The 25,936-nt window shown below is 43.6% G+C and overlaps 1 protein-coding gene across 10 annotated transcripts in view; it reads left to right on the top strand.

Annotated features, from left to right (window-relative positions):
• Positions 1 to 25,614, top strand: part of pax2a (paired box 2a) — a 38,790-nt gene extending 13,176 nt beyond the window's left edge. For 2 of the 10 annotated variants that reach the window (XM_085799970.1, XM_085799969.1), the window contains 10 exons: positions 128 to 325; positions 3,921 to 4,006; positions 4,213 to 4,332; positions 5,319 to 5,363; positions 12,446 to 12,621; positions 14,655 to 14,775; positions 20,493 to 20,708; positions 21,690 to 21,791; positions 23,187 to 23,273; positions 23,460 to 24,381. In XM_085799970.1, the coding sequence (XP_085656096.1) occupies positions 128 to 325; positions 3,921 to 4,006; positions 4,213 to 4,332; positions 5,319 to 5,363; positions 12,446 to 12,621; positions 14,655 to 14,775; positions 20,493 to 20,708; positions 21,690 to 21,791; positions 23,187 to 23,273; positions 23,460 to 23,581 (1,273 nt within the window). In that variant the 3' untranslated portion in view covers positions 23,582 to 24,381. Of the gene's footprint in view, positions 1 to 127; positions 326 to 3,920; positions 4,007 to 4,212; positions 4,333 to 5,318; positions 5,364 to 12,445; positions 12,622 to 14,654; positions 14,776 to 20,492; positions 20,709 to 21,689; positions 21,792 to 23,186; positions 23,274 to 23,440 lie in introns of all 10 variants that reach the window. The other 8 variants (XM_085799975.1, XM_085799974.1, XM_085799971.1 and 5 more) reach the window with 7 other exon arrangements.
• The last annotated feature ends 322 nt before the right edge of the window (positions 25,615 to 25,936 follow it).

The following is a 25,936-nucleotide window of genomic DNA, read 5'->3' as shown; positions in this document are numbered from 1 at the left end:
CTACATGTAGAAAAGGTCGCTGGAGATTTGTTTCCACACAAACGATTTTTTAAGCCACTTTTCTCATCATTCTCACTCTGACTGAAGGAGGGATGCATTCAGGAACACTCACTCTGTCCCCATGCAGGTACTATGAAACCGGCAGTATTAAACCCGGAGTCATTGGTGGCTCCAAACCAAAGGTTGCAACCCCGAAAGTGGTGGATAAAATTGCAGATTATAAGCGCCAGAATCCGACCATGTTCGCTTGGGAAATAAGGGACCGACTACTGGCTGAGGGCGTCTGCGACAACGACACTGTCCCCAGTGTTTCATCCATCAACAGGTAGGTGGAAATAATAGCTTCAATTCAATTTATATTTTTAAAAAGAATGTAAATGCCACATTGAATTGTTCCAGTGTGCGTAGAAATTGTGTGCGTAAAAGTGGTTTGTGGTTTTGCTCCTAAAATGTGTCCACACACGTCAGAGAAAATGTTTTGAGCCAAATCCAAAAGACTAGAAACAAGGGAGGGATGGAAACCTTGTCGCTTTCCCCACGCGTATCAATGGGATAAATCAGCTCTGAAATAAGTATCAATGGGATAAATCAGCTCTGAAATAAGCAGAGAGCTATTTTACCTCCACACACAAGGCTGAACTATATAGTCATTTCCAGATCGAGACTATCCGGGGTGGTCTCACAAGTGCAATTCAATCCCCATGTGCGGCCCTCCCGCGACACCACAGCCAGCTCTGGTGGGTGTGGGTGGTGGGGGAGCTGAGGCTGGGGCCACGGAAAAAAAAGAATCACATCTGTCTCGATAAAAACCGATCAATACCGCGTAACCAGATCCAGAGGCAGAGGGAAATACCCAACAAAGTCGTTCAATACGCGGACCACACTGCGACAGAGGCGGCAGCAGCCTCTTTATTGCCAACCAATTGCTCTGTTTCCCAACACCGAGGTGAATGTGGAGCGACAGTAGATCACACATGATTCAATTCCGATTCATTCTGGTTTAATTATACATAATCAATTTCATAATAGCAGTTCTAATTGTTATTATTACTAGTATTATTAGTCTTAATTACAAAAAATTAAAAAATGTTGCTGCCCCCAAACCAGTGTTTGTCTGTGGGTAAATGGACTATAAAAGAGTTTCTGTTCCAGTGGAGACACCCTACACCTCCACCTTTGCACATGAAACGGACAGCAGTGGACAAAGTGTCTTTAGACAGAGGACGCGCCGGTGAAAAGAGCCAGTGCATGTGTGTGCAAAGTAAAAAAAAAAAAAGCCCCATAGTCCCTGCGAGTGATGAACTTTGGTTAGGAGGCACTGTTCCAGAGAGCTGGTCATCGGCATTGCATTTTAATGAGCTGAAGAGAGTCTCATAACACATCCAGCTAAATGGAGGAGATGGGTGAATCTTTACCAAAAAAAAAAAAAAAAAGAGTCAGAGAAATATTAGAAAATCAGGCTGCCATGGAAATTATGGTTTCAACAGGTCTTTTTGGCGCCAGTCTTTGTTTTAACCTGTTGTTCATAAAAGCGAGGAAAATGTGTTCACGTGGCTGTGGTGGCAAAACCTGTTATTACCTATCTGCTATGGAGAAACTGTCCTTAGAAACTAACTTGGCCTGTGAATTAATAATTAACATGAAACCTTGTGGCAATGCTCAAATCCGATTTTTTTTCTCCTTAAAGCAAATAACTACACAGGTTTCACCCTTTAATTTTATTATCTTAAATCTGTATTATTACTGAAGAAAGATTAATTAAGCCCAATATTTAATTTTTATTATTTAAAAAAATGCAAAGGAGGATTTGTGGAAGAATAAAAATTAATCTTAGCTCCAGCGGTTGTTTCCTGTCATTTTCAGGTTTCAGTGCTTTTTAAAATGTTGTTTTAGTTTGTTGCTGTGTGCTTGTTGGTGAAGGGAGGATTGGGAAAGATGTGGAGGAGGAGGAGAAAAGTCAGGAAAGAGAAGTAGATGAGGGAGGCAGTGGTATGAGAAAGAGGCAGTGGGCTCCTGGTGGTCTCTGTGGTTAAGGGCCTGACCTCTGCTCTGTAGACCAGAGAGGATGTCCTGGTTTTAAACACATTTTCCCTGCATGAATTATTAAAGATTACACAGATACTGGGTTGCACTTTGTTTTGTTGCCGCAGAGAGGAGTTTCCACCCTCTGCACCATGCCCAGTGGACAGAAGCGTATACCCATAAGGACCTAAGCGTCTTTCAATCCTATTGATCCACATTTTAATATTTCTTTGGGGATGTTTTTTTTTTACAACACCCAAACACCAAAGTCGTTAATTCACCCATCCAAATTGCTTATTCAATATCAACAACATAGACTCGAAACAAAGTCCTTGAATTTATGAGGCTCCCTCAAGTCATGAGGTCAGATAACTGTTGTGGTGAGATGTTAGAAATTCAAATAAAATATTGATGTGTGTTTTCTGGAGGAGGCTGCTAGCCTTTGTTGCCTGCCTGAAGGAGAGAGTATAGAGGACGTGTGAGATACTGAGGGGAATGAAAAGAGTCTGATGTACATTTTCTTTTTTTTTTCTTTTCTTTTTTTTTGCCCCCCCTGAGGCGGTTAACCCCGTAGCTGCCTGATTCGGAGTTGATAGTTCATTGCTGGATGCTGGATGCACATGTTGTTGTGGACGTCTTCGCCTCATCTGTAGTCTGTAAAAGTCTGTTTTTTTTGTCACAGCTCTTGAGTGAAAGGAGCTTCCATGTGGGATTTCTGTCAGTACACAACGCTGCCTGTTATTGAATGATCCAACATTCGTCTGTCAATCAAAAGGTTATCATAGTCATGTTTTAATGTAGCGCGATCATGTCCCATAAGAGCCAAAACTGAGATTGTATAAATCCCACTGTACCTTCCTGTCGTGCCTATAGAATTATAGCAACTGTTCAAAATTAGCATTGTCTTCATGCGCCATCTCATTTTTTTTGTCATGTGTAAAGTTTGTTTATCTCAAAGTGCACCGCAGATTAAAAGACACTGGATGTGGTAGTTGTCTTGGGTCGGGCCAATGAGACACACTATCGCTTTCCAGTCACACGTAATTTATAGATCACCATTTGCATTTGCTGTTCCTTACTGCCATCCGTCGTCAACTTTTCTATCCCAGAGTCCCAATCAATAGGCTCTGATCCTCAGTGAGCCTGAAGGATTCCTGCGTGCTACACTGAGCAACAAAAAGACCAAAAAAAAAAAAAAAAACAGACACCGGAGAGGTGACAGAGAAATACAGAGAGGAATACAAAAATGAGCCCGAAAGGAGTGGATAAAGAGAGAGCGAAAGAGAAAAGAGGAGTGTAAAGTACAGTAAAACAGAGAGCACATTGGACAGTAGAGCAGAAATGAGAAAAGAGGATGAGGGTGGGGGGCGAGGGGAGTGAAAGATCGGGTTTGAGAGATGGAGCGAGAAAGAGAGAAGGAGCAGAAAAGAGGGAGTGGGGAGCAGCAGAGGGAGATTATTAGAGTTGGCCAGGTAGAGCCAGTGAAGCTGATCATTGAGGTGAATTGATGTGATTTCATGCTTTGTTTGCAAGATCATTCAGACCAAAGTGCAATGAAGACTTTCCCGCCACATCACATCTTACTGGTATGGGGACTTTATCATATTTCTAACCTCAGAATCCAACTAGATTGAATCCACAATCTCAGGGGGCAGCCCCTATTCAGCCTCACACAGGAGCTGGGAGATTGCCCCTAAGGCCCCGAGATTGGCTATTTGTGACAGGGGCCTGAATATGAGGATACAAGTGCCCCCAAACGACAGAGCACTTGTACATGCACGGGCGTAAGTGGACGTGATGTGGCGTGTATAAGTGTCCCGGGGCAACCGGGCTGGTGTGAAATCTCCATGCTCTGGAAGCAGTATTGATTGATCCGTGTCTGTTGTTCACTTTACCAGGATTATCCGCACCAAAGTCCAGCAGCAATTCCACCCGTCCCCTGACGGATCCGTCACGCCGCTCTCCACGCCCGGCCACACCATAGGTGAGCGCGAATGAGGCCAGACACAGATTACAAGCACAGTCAAATGAGCCAATCAGAGCCCATGAACCAGGAGGAATCAAATGAAATAAAAAACATCAAAACATGTATTTGGCCACTTAAATGTGCATGCACCTGAATAAACACACACACACACACAAAACACTCCCTCACTTTGTGCACACACTAACTCCAGCTTTCTCCATCAGTGCCCAGCACAGCCTCCCCCCCTGTGACCAGCGCCTCCAACGATCCCGTAGGATCCTACTCCATCAACGGCATTCTGGGTATCCCTCGCTCCAACGGCGAGAAGAGGAAACGAGACGATGGTAAGGGAGACACAAGATCCCTTTGTTTTCCATCCTTTTAATTCTCTCCATCACTCGTCTCCTACTTTTTCTTTTTTCTGTGTGTGAAGAAGATGGCATTTATGACAGCGCTGCAGCCAAGTGTGTTTCTGTGTGCCGTCTCCAGTGACTTGTTATGTTGTATATCAGGCAGGGCAAAGTGTTGAGAGAGTGTTGCGATTCAATCAGCTTTTTTGATGCCCCACGTTTTTACCATACGCCTACAGAGCTGCATCTCAATTTTATACCATGCTCAGGCGTACTGTAGATATCCCATATAGCTGTCATACAACTCTAATCCCCCCTTGGCAAGGCATCAATGCTGCTGCTCCCTTCATTTCTATATCACAGCAAAAGGCAGAGAAAGAAGCTCTTTTGTGATTCTCTCCCCTGATACTACCAGTTAACTACCAGTCATTTGATATTCTGCAGTACATAGATACATAAATATTTCATTCTAAGGTGTTGAACAGCATTTAAAACTCAACAATAAAGTATTTTTCTATGACTGCATACTAGAATATACAATACCAGGGGACTGGCAAGAAAATAGACCTAGATACGCTCAAAGATTAAGTGGAAGCCTATCCGGTCCAAGCCAGAATTTCTCATTCCTAGGCAAGGCAAGAGTGGACACACACTGCCTGAGGGCTAATAGATTATCGGTTGTGCAAACAATTGGCTTTTTTAATGCCTATGAATTAACATGTCCCTGGTGGAGGCCTGAACAGGTGTAGGAACAGACCGGTGGAGGCAGGGAGGGGGCTGCATGTGTGTGCATGTGCCAGTGCGTATGTCTGTGTGTGTGTGTGTGTGTGTGTGTGTGTGTGTGTGTGTGTTTGTGTGTGCGTGTGTGATTCTGTGGTGTTGCTTTGAGGTGGCTGATGGGATGATATGGTTGCAAATTTATTTCAAAGAGCACTCATCAAAACAGGCCACTTCCTTCTTTTATGTTTCTGTCTCTTTAGTTCTCTGGAGTGGCAACCACTTGGATGGAAGGAAAATAGGACATTGTAAGTTGAAGTTAGACAACCTTCTCTTTTGCTTTGGTCAATCAGATCACAAAACTTTCTTCTCTATTGCTTGTTTTTTGCTCTTCCAGGGTTATGAGTTTAGAGGAGGACGAGGCGAGGGGAGGATTTTTTTTCCCCCCAATAAATAATCTCCCGAGAAATTAAAATGAATTAAGATAAAGTGACTGTGGAAAATCATATTTTCCATTTAATGGCAGTTCAATATACAGCAATGCACTGTTGTTTATTTAAAATTGTTCAAGGATGTCTAAGGTTTTTAAGCTACAAGACGCAGTTTATTGTAAACATTCATGTTTTTTTTAGTGACTCTAACATTTCCCTTTTGTTTTACTACTACAGCGCTTGCATTTGGTCATTTACAGTCATTTTTAATTTCCCATATTTTAAAAATTGTTCTTATCGTGCAAAAATAATGCCTTAGATATAATCTCAGCTGCAGTTGGACCTGTGTGGGTAAAAAGGCCCAGTCCACCTGAGCTCCCTAAGACTGTCATAGCAAAGAATGCACCTGCTAAAATGTTGCTAATGTGCTAAATAAGAAAACAGATAAGCAGGTAAATAAACACATCAAAAACAAGGGGAGACCTGGACTCTGCTGCATGTGTAGAATAGAAACCAATCAGAGCCTCACACATCTGCGTCTGCATCGCGTTAATCTGACCACGACGAACGTGAAAAGAAGCATTGCACAGTCCCCTGCACTGCTGGTGTTGTGATGGTGGTGTGTGTTCTCGGTGTGGCTGAAGTCAGCGGTTGCCCTTTGAGGAAGAAAAAGGTCCCCATTACTGGAGGGCTGTATAGATAATGTAGTGTGACATGCGTTATGTACACCGGGTCCCCGTAAGACGAGCTTCAGGGACATCGGTGCCATAAGAGCCATTAATCTGTCCTTGTCATGTGTTATTGCAAATTAAAAGTAGCATGTTACACTGGACGGCTTCGAGTGAAGATGGGAGGAGGAGGAGGAAAAAAAGAGAGACAGGAAAAGGGGGATGGGAGAAAAAGAGTAGGTTTATGAAGTGAGGAGAGAAGGAAGAGGTTGTGGCAGACTCAACAAGAGTTGAGCAAGGATTAGTTTTAGGATTTGTGCATGCGTTTGTACCACACCTATGCATGGAAATGTCTGTCTGTGTGTGTGTGTGTGTGTATGTGTGTTGGTACTACTAACTCCGTGGCTTCAGATGCTCCTCACACAGTGAACATAGTGACATTTAAAAGAATTTGCAATTCTGCAGAGAAAAGCTATTAATTCACAAATTAACATCTCGCCCCCCCCTCCCTCCCTCTATCTTGGATGTGCAAGCTATCGAAAAGACAAAAGAAATAGCCTTAAGGGGGGAAAAGAGAGAGTCTCAGCCCTATCTGTGGAGAGATTGGTTTGCATGTCTGCAAGCAGCGATACCAATTATGCCAGAGCTGGGAGAATGCGTCTCAATGCGCCCCCTCCTTTGCCCCCCCCCCCTCCTCTTCTTCTTCTTCCCACCACCATCACCACCTCCACCACCACCACCACCACCCTGAATCTATCCATAGCCAGATTTATTTGTGTATCTCATTACAGGAAATGGGATGTTGTTCCTGCCAAATGCATTAATAGTGAAGTGGGGAAATTAGCCTGTTGTACAGCATGCTCTCACTCAGTCATTTAAACCTATGGTGGAAGTGGAAGCCAAGAAAAGAATTGGGTGACAACTGCTGCGTGGTTGTCAAATGTCCATAATAATGATAGAAATCCATGCACGCATTTTTTAAAAGTTTGAGCCCTCCACTCGCTTCCTTGTGAGACGTACAGTACCTGCTCTCGCTTGTTCTTCTTCCTGCCGTTTCTGTTGGAGCCGCAGCTTTATGTAAATGCATTGTTTTCCTAGTCTTTGCTCACAGTGACAACTTCCTCCTGACCTTGCTGCTGTATGCAGTCAGGTTGATGTGACCTGAGTGTATGCTTCTCTCATCGCTGGCTTACCACGTCCTGGATGGAGCCCAGTGGAGCTCATAGGGAGGACAGGCAGTAGGGAGCTACAGTGATAAATTAGATGGAGAAAGCAAAGGTCATAACTTGTGATTGTAGCGTGGGTGTGGGATGAGTGTAGAAGGAGCTGATGAGTGTGTGAGCGGGGAGAAAAAAAATATGGCCCTAGCAGGTTGCTCATTCATGACATAAAAGAATTGTACACAGCAGCCAGAGTCGTATCAACCTTGTTCAATAGGTGGAGGAGAAATGAATACAGCCGCTGATTTGTTCAAATTTTATATTTGGACCTTTTGGAGATTGTCCGGTGTGTATCTTTTAACACATATGACCCATTTGTTGAGTTTAAATCAGTTAGTGTATGGATTTGAACCTGGGCCTACACTGGTTGGCTAGTCAAGCCAGTCCATGACAATGAGTCAATAGAGGATCACTTCAGAAAATAAATGCATCCAAAGCGAGACAGAAATAAATGGAATCATGAGCACCATGATGGCCCTGATGGGGTGTGTGCGCAAGAGAAAAGCCCAGGTTTGAGAGGGGCCACAGAGCGTAACATAGAGACAAGAAGCTGTTAGGGCCCCGACAGTGGAGGAGGACACAAAAGGGTCCACATTGCATTTCTCCCCCTCCTCCTTCTCCGGTCTATCTCTGTCGTTCTTTCTCTTCAACATTTCATTTCTCCTCCCTCCGCCACCCCACATCCACTCTTCTTCTTCTTTCTGGCGTCTTCTGCATTTGGCTAACATGGTTGCGCGAAACCCCTCTATATAGTTGTAAACAATGTACAACGAGATCCGTCACAAAAATATAAGGAGAGGGAAATCACTCAATGGAGAGGAATCATGTCAGAGAAAAGTCAATTATGGGCGCCGATGCCGAGAATTAATGGAGCGATGCATTACTCAGCTTGAGGAGGGAGAAAAGGCAAGAGGAGAGAAGGCATACGTTAATTGCATTTCCACAAATACTCGCCACACAGGGTGACAACACTAAACAAAAGGCTGGTCCAAAGGAGGACAAAGAGAAAGGAAGAGTTGCGGATGGAGTCATATTGAAGAGGGAAAGGTTTTAATGCAAACATATCATTCTTACGGGGCTGTAACTGATTTGTGAATTACTTTGATTATCTAATGTTGTTTTCAATGCAAACTGAAGCATTTTATTATTTCTCTTATTTGTGGTGCAGAAACAAGTTCCACTCTTTTCCTGATTCCTGAAGTCTTATCAGAATTATTCTGCAATAGACTCACTGCATGAGCATAATTCAATTTTGCTTTACATTCATTTGGATGTGAACGAGTACTTTTGTCCAATTTTTTTTTCCCCACATACAGCAGATTAATGCTTTGCTCAAAGGCACTTTGAAATCAAACCACCAACCATGCTAACAATTAAAAGTAAATTCACTGTGGATTGGCTCATCTGAGCTTCAGCCTCCCTCTTTATTAATATTACAGAGTCATGAACTGGATCCAAATAGTTGTGTACTTATTTATTCATTATGAACTTTCTGCATCGGCCTGGATCTGAGAATTTGAATTAAAGTAAATAAAATAAGCAGAGTGCTTCAAAGTAATATCGATGCAGCCTCAGTGCTGGCAGTGAGTGCAAATATCAAATAAGCATCACTATGCCTGCTGACAGTCAGTACACTGGTTGGTGGTGCTAAATCGAATTAATAAAGCTCTTAAACACGCCACAACATAACAGGATCTTAACAGCCATGGCAGTGTTGCTGCCTCTCTCCCTCTCTCCCTCTCTCTCCACCACCCCACCCACCTCTCTCCTTTCCGCTTCAGAGGTTTCATAAATATAGCTAGCTTACAGGGAAGGAGTGTTCACCCTCTGGGTATACCAGTTTGTTTGTGCTCTCTCTCTCTCTTTCTCTCTCTCTCCTTTTTTTTCAAGCTCAACTGAATTTTTAAAAACATCAACAAATGATTCCACAATTTGCGATAGCATCATTTCACCTATCAGCAGAGGGTGAATAAGTAAACGGTCGACTCGCAGCCTCTGATCTAGGAAACCCCGTGTCATTGATTTACGGAGAGAGCCAGGCAGTGTGTAGGAATTCATTTGCCTTTCAAACAAGAGACCCCCCACCCCGGCTCGTCCCTCCCATACACCTCTAGTCTCTTCTAAGTTATCTTATCACAAGAACAGGGGAGATGAAAGAAGGACATAAAGTGCCACCATGCCAACACAGGACGTTAGGACGTTAACATCCCCCCTAGAGACAAAGCAAGACAGAACAGCTTTTGATATCATTGTAGTCTGTGTCACAGTAGCTACTGTCACTGGTCTCTCTCTCTCTGTCTCTCTGTCTCTCTCTCTCTCTCTCTCTGTGAAGTGTGTTTGAGTGGCATACAGCAACTCTTACCTACTTTTATCAGAGTGTTGTTAACCAGCTGCAGTTCCATGTCCGCTCCCTTGGTTTATCCTTTTTCGCTTTGAACAATCCAGCAAAATGTTTCAGTGTCTAACAATGAAACATATAACTGGTGGACACAATGAGCCTCCTGGAGTTGATCAAAGAGAGCAATTACCAGAAAGTCCTTTGCTTTTTTGGAGTTGATGTGTGAATGTCACTGTTGGAGAGTCTTGTTTTTTTGTTTTGTTTTTTTTATCTTGGTATGTCTCCTCACACTTTGGTGTTAAAACAAAGAGATGCAGTCAGCTGGTGCTGTGGGAGTGATAAGAGAATACCTGCTGAGACACCCAAAGGGGTTGAAGAAACAGTGAGAAAATGAAAAAAAAAGCCAGTCAATGAGACACACACACACACACACACACACACACACACACACACACACATCTGACAGTCGGGCTTCACACTCCACTTGACACGCTGACTGTCAAAGGATGAATCTGATTTATTGCAGTTCTCTTATGATATATGTCAAACATGAACCTCTATTGGCAAATTCTGAAAATAAACGATTTACTATTATTTCTATTTAACGGCCAAATCAGTAATTTCTTTTGGGCCACATAAATTTGAAATATATTCGCATGCATAACTGAAGAGTGAGATATGGGGGGAAAAAAATGTGTGTTTCACTGAGAGGAACATGATTATAAAAATGAAGCCTGTTTCACTCTAGGTTTGAAAACATTACTGGTGTAAACAAACCTTTAACAACGTCACAGTGTTGCTAATATAGCTTTAGTTGTTTATTCTTAGTGAGTCAATTCACAGGGTCTAAAATTGTGTTTTTTTCCTTTTTATAGTAAGAATTTTGATAATGCTTAGATTACAGAAAGCACACAAAACAAGTATCCTGTTATAGCAATGTGTGTGCTTTTTGCTGCTAAACCTCATGAAGTGTGTGTGAGGAGGTAGGGAGGTTAGTGTTTTGGGGGGGGGGGGTATAAGCATGCATCCTCCATTGTGAATGACAAACACTTGCTATTGATCGAGCTCGCCTCTTTTCTCCAACCAGCTGATACGGGGTAATTAATGACTCCATTTTCTCCTGTACCACAGAGAACAATTGAGTTTCATACAGCTACACTGATGCTGCTCCCCCACCAACCACCAACCACCAACCTTTCATCTAAAGAAGCTTTCTGAAAAAAAAAGAGAGAAATAAAGAATACGCGGAATAAAAAAAAATACTGATTGGAGGAAAATAAGATATGCTCCGAGAAAAACAAAACATATTTCTTCATAATAATAAAAAGCTAAAGTCAGTATATTTTAAGTGGTGAAACTCACCACCAACGCACACCTTCCTCTCTACACATACACACACTTGTACCCAATTGCAGTTCTCTATTCCATTCTCTCCATGGATCTATTTCTTGGTGCGAGTCGGGTTCATCCTCTGGCCTCAGCCATTGAAAAAAGGTCAAGCAGCCGAGCAGAATGGCAATAACGCCCCTGAAATGGTACCATCAGTGGAACATGATTGATCAATTGAATTCCATAGCACAGAAAAATGTGGGATTAAGTAGAGTATTATACGCACAATGAGTTGAGGCATGATGTTCATTCCAAGTTCATTTCGCCTCCCTCCTCTGCTGGCGGATCAGGCAATCAATAGCGGCCTTGCATATCATATATCACCGCTGGCTCGCCCAGGAGAGAACATAATCTGCTGCAAATTTAGAATGACAGATTTGTACGGGAGCTAAAGCCCTCATCCGCTGTTGGCGGTGGGGTATAGGGAGGAAAGGGAGGGTGGCGGGAGGCAAGTGGTGGAGTGGAGGTTCCTGGGATGCTGGTTGGAGGTTTTAGCTGCTGGTTTTTTTTATATATATATTTTTCCTCTCGGTGTTCAGGGCTTGATGGGTGAGCAGAGGGAGAGCTGTAGCGGGGACGGTGGGCTCTCCTAGCAGAGTTGATAGGGTCAGAGATCAGGAGCACGAGGGAAGCATAGGCTCATTTGTTTATATAGAGTGTGACCGAGTGAGGAAATGCATACGCTTGCCCTCGTCGCCCCGTCCTCATTCGGCCCTGAGTGCCGTCCCCATTCCATTCTGTTTTCCAGAAGACAGGCAATATGTGGGGGGATGGAGAGAGAGAGAGAGAGAGAAAGAGAGACAGAGAGAGGGAAGGGTAATATGTTCAGGAGGAAATAGTACAGTTAAATAATGGCTCTCCATTTCCCGCTGGCAGAATGAGAGGCTCTGTATGTAATCGCCAGCCCTACTTTCTCCTCCTGAAACACACGCTCTTCCTTACAAGTATATATTTGCACTGAAGGTAATCCATCAATTACCATAGACCTATCACATGATGACCGTGCTGATGGTGGCCGCGAGGAAAGGTGGGAGAGAAAGAGAGAGAGAGAGAAGGAGGGTGGAGGGGGCTGCTTGAGTGAGTGCGTGTGTGAGAGGAAGAGAGGGACAGTGAAAAACAGAGAGGGAGATAAAAGGCAGACATGCTGGTGGGTCTCCCTGAATTTACTAGTGCTCCTCATGCCATCACTCTCATACCCACTGAGCTCACAAATGTTTACCTCACAATGCTAGAATCATGTCCACAGAAAAAGCAGAGCCGTACCCTGATGCAGATTGTTGTCCCCCCGCCCCCCACCCACCCTTCCTCTTGGTCTCTTCCTTCCTCCTTTCCTTCTTTCTCTAGATGGCTCTGATGGTTCAGGCCCTGGCAGCGACTCTCAGGGCAGCGTGGAGAGTTTAAGGAAGCATCTGCGAGCAGACGCCTTCACCCAGCAGCAGCTGGAGGCCCTGGACCGTGTGTTTGAACGTCCTTCTTACCCTGATGTCTTCCCCACTTCAGAACACATCAAGCCCGAACAGGTTGGCCAGACAGATTCCTTTCCAACAGTGACATTATCGCTCCTCCACTCCCATCCGAGCTTCTTTCTTCCTCTGTAGACCCCAGCAGTGGAATAGATTACAAGGATTTCTAACATTATACAGCGAAGAAACTGACGCCGGTGACAAAAATGCACGGCACAACTTCTTGCTCAAAGCAACCTACGAGCCTACAGCCTATTACAGCGGATAACCTTTATTTACATTCATTAGACTGTTAAACAACAAGAGACTATTAATTTTTCCATTGGAACTCTATGTGGGTGCCCATGCAGCCTTAGCAGTGCCCTAATTGAGTTCATTTTCATCTCTGCGCGATCGCGGGGAATTACAGCGGCGATAAATCAGAGGGACAGCCCCTCAGCCTGCTATACAGCCCCTAATGCAGCTAATTACCAAAGTGATTTCTACGGCAAGATCAATACCAAAACGAATTGGAAATGACTTGCAATCACAAAGAGTGGAGGAGAAGGTATTAGAAAGGCGAGAGGAAGGTGGAGGAGGGGAGAGAAAAACGGTGTCAGAGTGGTCCAGAAAAATCAGTTTTAATTTAATGTAATATTAATCAGGGCGCTTTGCACTCTTTCTCTGCACCTCCTTTTTTCTTCCTGTTTCCAACACCCCCTCCTTTTCTTAAACTGGTGAAAAGGTGGGATATTAGGCTATTAGGGGCTTGTCTGGTGTCTGCGTCAGGGCATTAAAAAGCCATTTTGAAGAGGCCAGGCTGAATAGGCCTCATCCCTCCCACACTTCTGGCAGCCATGTGGTCAGGTCATTCAGGCCCCTCTGTGCTTGCCACTCGCCCTCCGCCCAGCCCTGCCCAGCCCTGCCCACAGCCCATCTGCATGACAAAATGGCTCTTGTGCTGCGGAGGCCCAGCGGAATAGAGAGGAACATCCAGCCTAGTGCCAGGGAACAGTTGTAAGCAGACAATTAGAGTTTATCTGGGATAGAGGCAGACAAGACTGGGGTCACCAGCTTGCCCCTGTGGGACCCCGTCCCATTGAGACAAACAGATGCACACACGCAGTCTGATACAAACACTCGCAGACACAAATGTGTACAGACACACTTATCCTTTTAAAGAGTCGGGTCAGGAAGTGTCATCTCATTAACAAACAGGATTCATCACAGCTGTTAGCACGGTCTTAACCTGAGATTAAAGTGAATAAACACTTAAGACTCTAGTAAGTGGTTGAGTCTCACTTGAAGTTCTCATGCAGTACAGTACACTACTGCTATTTTTTTTTAATGAGACATATTACAGCATGAAAAAAAATATGTATATAAAGTAACAAAACATGAACAAAAATCACACAAGAATATTCATCATGCTTAGTTTATCATTTTATTAACCCAGTTTTATGTGTTCATCCTGAAGGCAAAGCAAAAAGGTTGATTTTAAGGTTGTACTCGCCTTTTTAAAAAAAACACACACACACACACACACACCACATGTCTCTCCTGTAACAAAGCCCTGAATGTCTCCTCCCTTGACTGGTCACAGGGATGACTGCAGTGGAGCACAAAGAGCCAGCTGACACCCCATCCTTTCACTCCTCTCCCAATCCCTCTCTCATCCCACTCTCCCTTTCTGCCTTCTCCTCAGACAAGCCCTAATGCATGCATACATCATGGGTCTTGGTAAAGCACAGGGAGCAGGGACGGGATGGGTGGAGAGGGGGGGCAGCGGCGGCGGCGATAGTGGTGGTGTTCACAAAATTCACAGGAAATATTCAGAAGAAAACACAGCGAGAGGATCACAGACAGCTTCCTCAGATACACCAGGGGGTTATCTTCAGACATATTTCACATATCATCACTTGAACTGGGAGAGCTGCTCCAAATCTGTAACTCAAAGAAGGCCTGCACGTAGCGGAGCAGCGATATTAACCAGCTCATGGCGCAGTATGGTGGAATGTGATGCGGTTTTCTATAGAAAGAGGTGAATTGTTCTTCGCAGGTGCATCTCTCCTCCTGACATATTTTTGCATTTGTTGCGTATTCATCTCCAGGCGAATGAGTACTCCCTCCCACCCCTGAATGCTGGCCTGGAAGACGTGAAGCCGAGCCTCTCCACCAGCGCCAGCTCTGACCTCGCCTCCAGCGTCTCCCAGAGCTACTCTGTTGTGACAGGTACAATCTGACTCGCGCTACATTGATCCCTAAAAGAACACACACACACACACCGCTGCAGCAGGTCGAAGACATCTGGTCGAACTTACAGGACTCGGTGTTCAGAACACAAACACACTGTAGTGTTAAAAAAAAAAAAAAGTCAGAAAGTTCATTCATAGTCAGCCCAGTTTACTAATAATGTCATGTGGATAATTTCTGTATGGATTTTTAGGTTATATTGTGTGCATATAAAACTTAAGACTGCACAAATGTAGGGTAAATCTTTTTTATTACCGTATGACTTCTTTCGCAAATATCACACTCGGTTTTAAGATATTGCTGCATTATCGACTCATCAAAGTTTTGTCTGCCACTTCCTGATGGTGCGCACATTTTCCAGCAATGTATAAAATTCTTATCACCAAATGAAAAAGCTCATTCAAGGCTTTTTCTTTCTTTTTTTTTTCTTTTTTTTTTGGTGAGGCACTCAAACTGTGTGTTTATTTCCAGAGCGAGGTGATATATCATCTGAGCCCATTAAATCCTACCGGCCTTTCACACGCTGCTCCTAACTGGCTATTGTGTTAGCCTGGATTGGCCTGCTAACAGATTGACTGGGAGCACTTCTCATAAGAGACAGCTGCTGTTCTCGCCACGACACGACGTTGTCATCAAAGGCTATGATAGCCTGTTGATTGACAGCGGCTGGAATAGCACCGTGGCTGGCTGGCTGCCTCATGCTGTGGAGAGAGAGAGAGAGAGAGAGAGAGAGAGAGAGATAAAGAGAGAGGGAAAGAGAGAGAGACCCAGATACTGATCAGGAGCAGGCAGTTAAAGAAACACTAAAATTACAGGTTTTTATTCCAACTTATGAACCGGCTGCTGTTTCCGAGAGTAACATCCACTGAGAGCCAGCAGGTAATGGCAGGTGCAGTGTATTGAATATCATGCGGTATGAACTATCTGTATCATATAACCCCCACTAACCCACCCTGTATTGCACACTGGCTTCTTTTGCTCTGCTGTCGAGGTAGATGGCCGCCTGGTTAATTGAAATATTGTTTCATTGTGGCGGCTGAGGCGCTTTCCCAGGAGAGGTTAGGTTTACTGATGGCCACACTGACTCCAGAATAATATGCCAGCCTTTTAATAAAACACCCATAATTATGCAGTGGGCATCCAAGTCAATGAGTCCACTGTGTGTGTGTGTGTGAGAGAGAGAGAGAGAGAGAGAGAGAGAGAGTAAAGAAAGTAAAGAGGACAGCATGATTGAAAACTGCAGTGGCCCTTCTCAAATGATCCCTATAGTCCGGCCCCGGACTGAGGCGCAGAGCTATGGGAAAAGAAAGACCCCTTTTTTTATTCCTGAATATGTGGGAGGTAGATTTGCCCCAGAAAGTTGGGCCTCAGGAGAAGAAAGGTGTGTTTTTGTCTTTTATGCTGGGCTCCTCCTATGAAAGCGGTCTCGCTCTGGGGAGCACACTCATAGCAGGTGGCCTCCAAGCCACCTGGGGGCCCGAGGGGGCCTCCTAACGCGATACATGTGGGGGACACAGATTGCATAATGAGCAGGTCAACTAACAAAAGTTAAAGTGGAATATGACAACATACTTTGATATAGCTAAAAAGTGTCTGCGTATTCTGAGCTCCAAATTAACTCAGAAGTAATACCCAGTAAACTTTTATTACTTAATTTTCACGACGATGCAAAGTAATGCATGAAGCATTTGATTGGTTGTAGGTTGTTAGTGCATAATATTATTTTTTTCTGCCATTAGCAAACCCTGCAAATAGGAATGTATGCCAAGGCTGAAAAAAATGCTAAATTGCCTTTCTCACTTAGGCTGAGATCCAATTATCAATAAATTATGCTCTCATACTGGATGGAGCTATGAGATTATATTCATTCTTTAAATGTTTTCAGCTCCCAATTAAAATTCATGCAGTTATTGATCTTGTTGATTTTTATGTCCTGAAATTTGCATAATCTATTAAAGATGAATGATTAATGAAGTGCACAGTTTTGCATTCCAAGGGCGCTATAGCGAAAGCAATGTCGGCCATCTTTTGTGTCCTCTGTTTATCCCAATGTGTGAAAGGCATGGTTACCTAAGAAGGGACTTTCAATATTCAGATCAAATTGAGCAGCATTTTTTTAAACTTTAAAATAACGCGTTATTGTAGTGGATCCGAAGCAAATGGAGCGCTTTGTTTCAGTGCATACAGGCTGGAGAAACGCTGCTGTGTTTGTGTGTCTGTATCCAGCAGGTGAACACTGTGAACTCTTCAGTGCGTCCAAACATGTCATGAGTCACCCCTGGACTCTGGCTCTGGTCCAGCGTTTGTATGTCTGTACAATTTCCTGTTAATACCTGAACAGAGAGACATCAACACACCGTATCCAGGAGATCTCATGCATCTCGACTTCAGTCAGTTATATTTAGTATAATGTTGTAGCTACTTATCAGTTGTTAAATAGGGTTATGCCCAATGAGAGCTTGGTGGTCTCTATGCAGGCTGCGCTTGATAATCACTCTCACCAGAGCCTGTAGGGAGCCTGGGTGTAAATGGGCACCCCTCTGACCTACTACTCCTCTAGCAGATGTGAAGATCTAGTGTTATTCCATCTGTCTTCATATCTATCTGCTCCGATCTCACCTATCTATTTCTCTTTCTCCCTGTGAGGGGAAGAAAATATGACAAAACTACAGATGAGAGAGCGCAGGTGAAATAAATAACATTTCCATTCAAATTAATCTCAGCTCAAACATTCGCCGCACTTCGAGCCTATTTTATGACTTGGCAGCACCAGCTCCCTCTCTGCTGGGTGGCAAACAACAAGCAGCCACCTAACCTGCGGTGCTTGGTGTGTGGCCTGGTGACAAACTGCTTGTCTCAGCTCACTTAACGCCCCCAGCCCCTAGCTTGGAAATTAATGTTTATATCAACCCCCCCCCACACACACACACAAGCAATAGCAACACTAACACTAACCTTTGAGCACACGTTTGATAATGAATGACTTTAAAGATGTAGATGGAGGGGGGGGTCTAAGCTATCTGGTCCCTGCAAATATTCTGGATGCAGCCTTTGTCGTGCCTTTGTCCCTCTCTCGTGTAAGTGGCTGTGTATTGCCACCTCTACAATGCAGGAGAGCTAAAAGTAGAGGTTTAACTGCCTGTTCTTTAAGGAAACACATCCGTGGTCCCTTGTTGTGGTGAATTTAACATTCAATTACATGTAGTCTTGTCTCTGGATGGCTACACGTGAGGGAAGTTTTTGCTGTGATTTTCCACATACAGCAGGAGTGAAAAAGTTCTCTGCTGATTGAACGTCAGACTTTCAAAACAAGAGTTGTGCCAGTAAATGGTTTGCGCGTTCCACGTTCCTTGGTGAGCGTTTAAAAATGAAATGCTCACTTGAGAGAAGGCTGTTGCAGCTATATCTGGACGCATCACTCCCAGGACTGTTGTAGGTTCTTAACAGTCCATTTCTATGGTTGATGGGGTCTGCAGACGTGGTATCAATGGTGGAGCAGAGACAGATGTTGGAGAACTCTATAGCGTCTCCACTCTCTCAGAGATGTGTTTGCTGGGTAGAAGAGTCCCCAAGGACCCTGAGTTTATCTTCCATCTCCATCATCAAGGCCTGTGATTTGACAGGCTCCCTTTACCCAAGCTCTGCCTCGTCTCCAGGACAATAAGCAACACCATGTCTGATTAGTTTCAGAGTTCAGTGGTCTTGAACGCAGCGTTTGTATCAGTTGTTGTTGCGTCGTAACCCCTGTCTGTTTGACAACGGTTGCTCAGCCGCTGAGAAAACAGAAGCCTACAGTAGTAGGCAGGAAGTCTCAGATAGAGTGTAAACAGGCTCAGTATCAGTATGGTGCCCTCAGGATCGTCTTTAAGTTTAGATTAGTGTCCCAGAGGTCAGGTGGCCCAGTGTCACCCTGATACACTGTGGTGTCTGTGTGTGTGTGAGCAAGATTCAATCTACAGGCAGTCTGAGGTGACAGACACACGATCCACTATCAAGTGGAAGGTCTTTTAAGACTTTTACAGCATTTAAGTGTCTTTATCAACAGTTTACGAATCTTTTTTTTTTTTTTTTTACTATGTGCGACTGCTTATAATGTTGTTCTTTCTGTGAAATTACTGCTGAGTGGTTTAGGCCTGCAGTGAATGTGTAGGTGTGTGTTTTATATGGTGCTTTTATGGCTAACCGCTAACATCATCTGCTGTATTGTCGTGAATGCATGCTTTTTCTCTGAGGGGTAGGGGTTTGTTTTTCAGCCAAATCAACTGGACATTTGAAAGCTGTTTTAAACTTTAGATACTTTAGCTATAATTAGATGAAGAGCAGAACAGAAGCGTTTGCAATCATTCCCATATGCAGACCCTGTGTCCAATAAATTCTTGACATACATGTACTTGTAGAGTGCATGTGACATGGTCCACCCAATTAAATGCAAAGTCCACTCATTAGAATATTTCTGTTCCCGCCAGAGATTTGTGGCATCCGTTCTTTTTAATGATTTGATCATAAGTCAGAGATGTGCCTCGTACATTGTGTCGTTTCCTCGATAACAATGGTATTTGTCTAAATCAGACGAGAGTAGTCGGTGTAATTGCAGTACCTCTGTCTAAATCAGCAGCTACAGCTGTCACAGAGACAAAGTGGGAGAAAAAGATTCGGAAGAACCTGCAATAGGTTTCAATGGGAAAGCAGACAGTTACATTGCCTGGTTCCCTGGAATTAGGTTCATAGGGCTAAACAGGGTTGCTTCCCCCTTCCATAGAACAGCCCTTATCTTAATGAGGAATCGCAACACACAGTCCTGTTGTAAAACAACAATGATGAGGGAAGCAGCTAATGAGGCTATCATGGTGTCGGGAAAGAGCCATCTCTCCCTAAAGGCCCCCGTGAACAGTGCAGGCTCTGCAGCAGACGTGGAGGGGCCGGAGACAGAGCTCACATTGATTTACATAGGTTCGAGAGGCAGAGCCGGTGAAATGAAAGATGCCAAGACTCATCAGCCAAATTAGATCAAAGTGTAGTTTTGAACTGTCTGCGAGCCGATTGTTTGGTTATTTGTGGGAGTGATTTTGTTGTGAGAAAGCAGCCGTGAGATTATGTTGTTTGTTTACCCAAAACCTTGGGGAAATTTTTTACGCATTTGAGCTTGATTGATCAGGCGCGATGTGTTGTTGCTACATTTCACTGGTGTATGTTTCCACTTAGTTGAATGAATTACTGCTGGATGCATATGAGATTATTATTATAAGCTATGTAAATGAACAAATCGACTGCTAAAGACTGCCTACTCAGAATTCATATGAATCCTTATGTCTGGCCTCGAGTTGGTAAAAGATAAGAAGTTAATGTATAGTAGCAGGTGTACCTTTTGGAGTGTTCTTTATCTTTCAGGCTACGTTTAATTCAAAGCACAAACCTGCAAAAAAGACTTGGAACCCCTTGCGTTTGATTTATTGCCCTGTGGCAGTGTGCATGACAAATCTGAAAACATCTCCTCCAACAGATTTGATTTGTTTTTGCCTTTATACAGTAGTTTTCAATTTGTTTTTTGGGGAGACATTTAGAAAGCTATACAACAACATCCATCCCATCATATCTGAGTGACTGAAGTGAATGTATGTACAGTATGTGAGGAGTTGAATGTCTACATTATACCTAGTTTTTTTCCCCCCCTTTTTTCTTTTGTTTCCGCCTGGCAGACTCTCACCCATCATATCCACCCTCCATGTGTGTAAAGCGGGAGCCCCATGAGGCATCCTTTGCCCCCTTCACCCCCTCCTCTGTTGGGGACTCTGCTCTAGCTGACATCTTGCCCCACCAGTCCAGCCTCTCTGTAGATGCCTCTACTCCCAGCTTTCCTGCCCATGCCCACGGCCCCTGCTACAGCCACTATGCCAGCCAGCCCTTTATAGCAGGTACAATTTTACCCATAAGGCTTTGTACCAAAATCAAATTGTTCAGCCAAGCTCACTCTGATCAGTTAAAAAAAATAATTCTTTGTTAACTCTCTACACACCAGATTAAAACGACTGCTTTTCACATTGCAAAGTCATCAATCCCATCATGCTTTGTGGCTTTACTGTTGTGTATACAAGAGCAAAACTGACTGCCCCTCATTAACAGCGACTGCTCTTTCTCCCCCTTTTCACCCTGCTTTTCTCCAGCTCTGACCCCTTGCTCGTCTCCTGGGTTAACAATAGACCTCCAGGTCCTCGTGACAGGCCCGAGGTCTGGATGGGGGTGGGGGGGGCATGGGGGGGAGTGAAGGGGCGGGGGGGTACAGGCAGAGGTAGAGATGTAGAGCTGATGCTTAGGCCTGCTTTGGACCCACAACTCCCTGTCCTGTTGGCCCCCTCCTCCAGTCAGGCCCGGTGCTGTCACTGTTAATTACAGAGCTGAATGTGGAGCACAGAGCAGAGAGAGCTCTCGCTGGCCTGATGCTCCTGTCACACAGTGGCACATTAACGCTGCAGTAGCTGCTGGGTCTGATGAAATGTTTTCATGAAAAAAACATAACTTTTATGGAGTTAAAATGCAAGTTATAAAAGATGGGTGACCTGTCTAATGCATGCTAGGACAGGCCTCAGCCCTCTGCAACCGCTTATTTACAAGATATACTTTTTTTTGTGCATCTTTTAAGAATAATTTAGGTTATTTTTGAATGATCTTGCATAAGAATTATAATGGTGTGATGTGGCTGTGGCTGTGACTGTAGATGACTTTAGTGTGTCTTCTTGGATTCATGGTCCAGAGGGGAAAGTACTCCTATACCCAAACTTGTATACGCATGTGTGGAAAAATCCAAAAATACACTGACGCTGTTACTAAATGATGAAATGAAGTGCTTTTCTGTGTTTGAACCTCCTTGTAACTGTTTTCCTCCTGTATCCCTGCAGGTCGAGACATGGCCAGCACCACCTTACCTGGCTACCCGCCTCATGTCCCCCCGACAGGACAAGGCAGCTACCCCACCTCTACACTCGCTGGAATGGTTCCTGGTAGGTGACACTGTTCCCTTTTTACGATGCCATTAATTTTCACCAGATAGTCCCCTTCAGTTGATCTTGTTTAAACAACCCGAGGTCACTTTAAACAGGTGGTGATGCTTCTCTGTGATTTTCTGTGGTTTATTAGAAACACGCTGCCAAGATAGTGTAGAAAGTTTGAATCATTGCTGTAGACTCAGAGGATTGAGGAGAGCTTGTTATAGCTTTGTTAGACTGCGGTTAGCGTGTGGTTAGCATCTGCGGATGAGGACATTAGATGAACTCGATAGGCGATCACCACAATCAGTGGCCGTGAGATAGGACAGTTCCTCTCAGTTACACTCCAGCTCCCAGCGCTCATTACCCTCGCCGTGTCCACACAGCGCACTCTCACCAGCCCCGTCGATAAACACTGCTTTTGCTCCTCTCCTCGCCTCCCCGGACACTCAGGGCTGCAGAGCGTATCTCTTTCCCCTCTACTTAACCTGCAGTTCAGGTTCACAGCAAACAGTTAAGGGTCAAAACACAGAGGCATGGAGGGCCTGTAAATATTTAAATCACTATCTCTCTCAGGGATGAGCTCCAGTTACACGACCAGCAGTGAGGATGCTATAGCTGCCAGCGCGTGTAGATCTCTCCTCCAAACAAGTGAAAACACAATTCCCTTTATAGCTCGGAGACATGTACCTTTCACTCGATAATCAAAGCAGGCGTGCAGTATTTACAAGTCAGCTCAGCGTGCGTGATCTACATGGAGGTACAAGCCTGATATATCAGATCAAATAATTAGTTTTGCTTTACGGGATTATATTCCATTGCATATATATATAAATATATACTAGCACACAAGCATAGATGCCTCCTTAATCCAGGTATGTTCATGTGTTTTTTTCTTTTTTCTCTTTTTTTAATCTGCTGGAGAACGACTCAGATTTAGTGACTGGCCCCAAACACTGTTAAAGCAAAGGCCATTTTTCAGCAGCTTCATATAAAACCCGGCCTTTATAGTCTCATAAAAGAAAGAAACCTGTGGACCCACAGCATTGCTCTCTGACATCGCCTCAGCCTCCTTTTCCTATCCGCCATGACCTGTGCTGGAGGACAAAAAAGGAATGAGAGTCTCACAGAGCCTATTAGGGAGTTTTTAAGTGAGCACTGAACTCCTGACTTTAGGGAAAGGAGAAAGGAAATCCTAAAGACTAACGGAGAATTAATAAAACAATCAATTTCAAAAAGGGACAGTGGAGACAAGCAGCCAGGACATAGATACCTTAAAAACATTGTTGTTTGATGAGACTGTAAAGTGACTTTTTTTTTTTTTTTCAGATTGATGTTTTACTAAGGATGTATCTCATTTTGGTTCATTAGCGCTTTGCCAATGTTTGTGTTTATTGATTTGTTCTGCAGGAGGGGACTTTTCTGGAAACCCCTACTCTCATCCACAATACACCACTTATAATGAAGCATGGCGGTTCAGCAATCCAGCATTACTAAGTAAGTGCCTTTTCTGTATGATAAAAATATTAATCAAATTTGATCTGCTATAAATTAAGTCATATTTGAAAATCTATTGATTTCATATTCTCTGTCTTTGGGGCTTTTAAAGCACATGCCATTTGACCTCGTGGTTTCCAACGGCTCGTTCTTCTGTTAACTTTCAGGTTCCCCTTATTATTATAGTGCCGCATCCCGTGGCTCCGCACCTCCCACTGCTGCCACTGCCTACGACCGCCACTAGTTACCATGGAGACCAGCTCAAACTGCAGGGCCATGGCTTCGGCCTCCATATTGTCCCCGTCTGAGAAACACTGAGGTCAAAGGGAAGCGAGGTGGAATCCTAAAGGAAACCCCCCCACCCACCCACCCACCCCTCGTGATGTTATGAGGAAGGATCAGCAAAGGTTGACGCCGGTGCATCTAGCCCAGCCTCAGCGTTAACACACTCCGGGCCAAAATGCGGCCCAGCGGGCATTCAGAACTCACCCATCATGCCCTCACTCTCTCACAGGCCTGAACATTTCCAGAATGACTTTAAGAGATTATATAAATATATATATTATAAAATATAAATTGAAGAAAAACAGTGTGAAGAATACCATGTGGAAAAAAAATGTTGTGGGTTTTTATTTTTTGTTTCTTTGTTGCTCTTGTTGTTGTTGTTATTTTATTCATGGATCCTCACATTCCTTTACGTCAAGAACTGCAGTATTTTTCTGCTGTAAAGAGAGAAGTCCAGGGGAGACGGTCCCACAGCTTGATGATGCAGCGACTTGAACCAGTGTTGTGGGGCCCCTCTGACGCTTAATGAGACCCCGGCTCCACACTGTAGGGCGGGCTTTACTCTGGTGCTTTGACTACATCTTCTGCTCCCCATTTCTCCGCCTGCGTTACCAGATAAACACGACGTGTCCTACAACGTTTACTCACCCTGTACGGACCAATGGCAACATCACGTTTTCCCTGTGGCAAACAATCAGATGTAAAAAATGTAAATCATTTTTCAAAGTATTACAAATGTGGCGACCATGAACTCAGAATGGTCCAGAATTTTGAATACTTTAAATTATTTTTTTCCTGTCACTATTTTTTAATGTAAAAAAAATGGTATCAAAGATTTTTCAGAGTAGTCGTCACACCTCCCTCATGTTCCAGTCACATCCATGTCCATGCATGATCGTTCTTTGCTCTTTTATTTTGCACTATAACCTCAGCTTATTTTATTTGCTTGGTACATTCACATAAAATTAAGTTGAATTAACCTACCAAGGTAAAGCATAAGTTTCAGATATTTATGTTTTAGCTGTAAAAACACAAAGCAGACAGACAGACAGATATGTTTTTGTGTGAAGATCTTTTACAGAATAAAAGCGATGCTTCCACCTTTCTGAAGACATTGTAAGCCATAGCTCTTTGGCTACACGAACAAATCCTTTCAATTCTCCTGGGTTATACTTCATTCAGCTACTTAGTCATACCACTAGATGCCTACACAGTTTAGAAAGCTGTACGCAGTTGAGCGAACCGACTGTAAATTAGCTTCAACAATTGCCTTACAAACCTGTTTTCTCAACTTAAATTCATGCCTGTTCAATGAAAATTAATTGCCTTTACAAACACACGTCCACCACCCTCTTTGTGTTACGTTCCACTCTCCATAGGGACTGAAAGGAAATACTGATTCAGTTTGCATTTTTTTGGAAAAATATTTTGTGAATGTACTTTTAACTACATTTGCCAAAGACTTAGTTTGATATTTAATATTTTATTTACAGTATATGTATGCATAAGTAAAGCAGTATTATCTTTTAAATGCGTAGTCAACACTGAACATGTATGTCGTGACCTCTCAACAGGCGAACAACATGATGCATAATGACTGTAATGAAAAAGGTGAAATTCAGTGACTCAATATTCCAACAGTTTGCAACAGTTGCTGCTTTGTAGAATGATTTGTGAATAATGTGAAGACAATTCTTCTCTGTAAATAATATCACACACACCATTGCAGTATCATACTAATGTACTGGCTCCCTTTGTAGATATACAGACTAAAAAAAAACATGCATTACATTTGTGTCTTAATGTAATGTTGTGCTCTGAGGAAATGCACAACTACTATATAACCTGTGGCTGCGTCAGTAGCAGGTTTCAGATGCTAACATCACATAGGCTGTCTTTGTCATTTTATTTTATTTTCATGATATTGTCATGATGATGTTTTATGTCACTATGCAATGAGTTAAAATGGCTTTCTGTATCATCTTTTGTTGTTGGGCTCCGAACAAGTAAAAAACCCAGTGGAAAAACAGCATAAAAGTTACAAAGTTCAAAAGACCTCCAAGTGTGAAATGGTTTCTCTCTAGTTTCACTTTTGTTCCACAAATTCCCTTAAATCAAGACGTGATCAAACTGAAGTCCTTGGCAACAATCAAAGATATTGTCCTGTTTGCTGTGAGTAGATGTCGTGATCATTATGTTAATCCAAATTACAGTCATCTGTGCCTCCATGTATAGAAACACATCCATGCTTATCCCCAGTCGCCCATCTCTCCCCCTCCCTCTCTCCCTCTCTCTCTCTCCACTCCTTATCTCAGTCCAAGCTCTCAACCCTGCTACCAATACAACTTTTTGGCATAAGGCATCCAAGATGAAGTTTA

This window comes from Trachurus japonicus, chromosome 15 (genome assembly GCF_045865225.1).
Source record: "Trachurus japonicus isolate A0001 chromosome 15, Traja_1.0".
Classification (NCBI taxonomy): Eukaryota; Metazoa; Chordata; class Actinopteri; order Carangiformes; family Carangidae; genus Trachurus; species Trachurus japonicus.
This window is presented reverse-complemented; position numbering and strand designations above follow the sequence as displayed.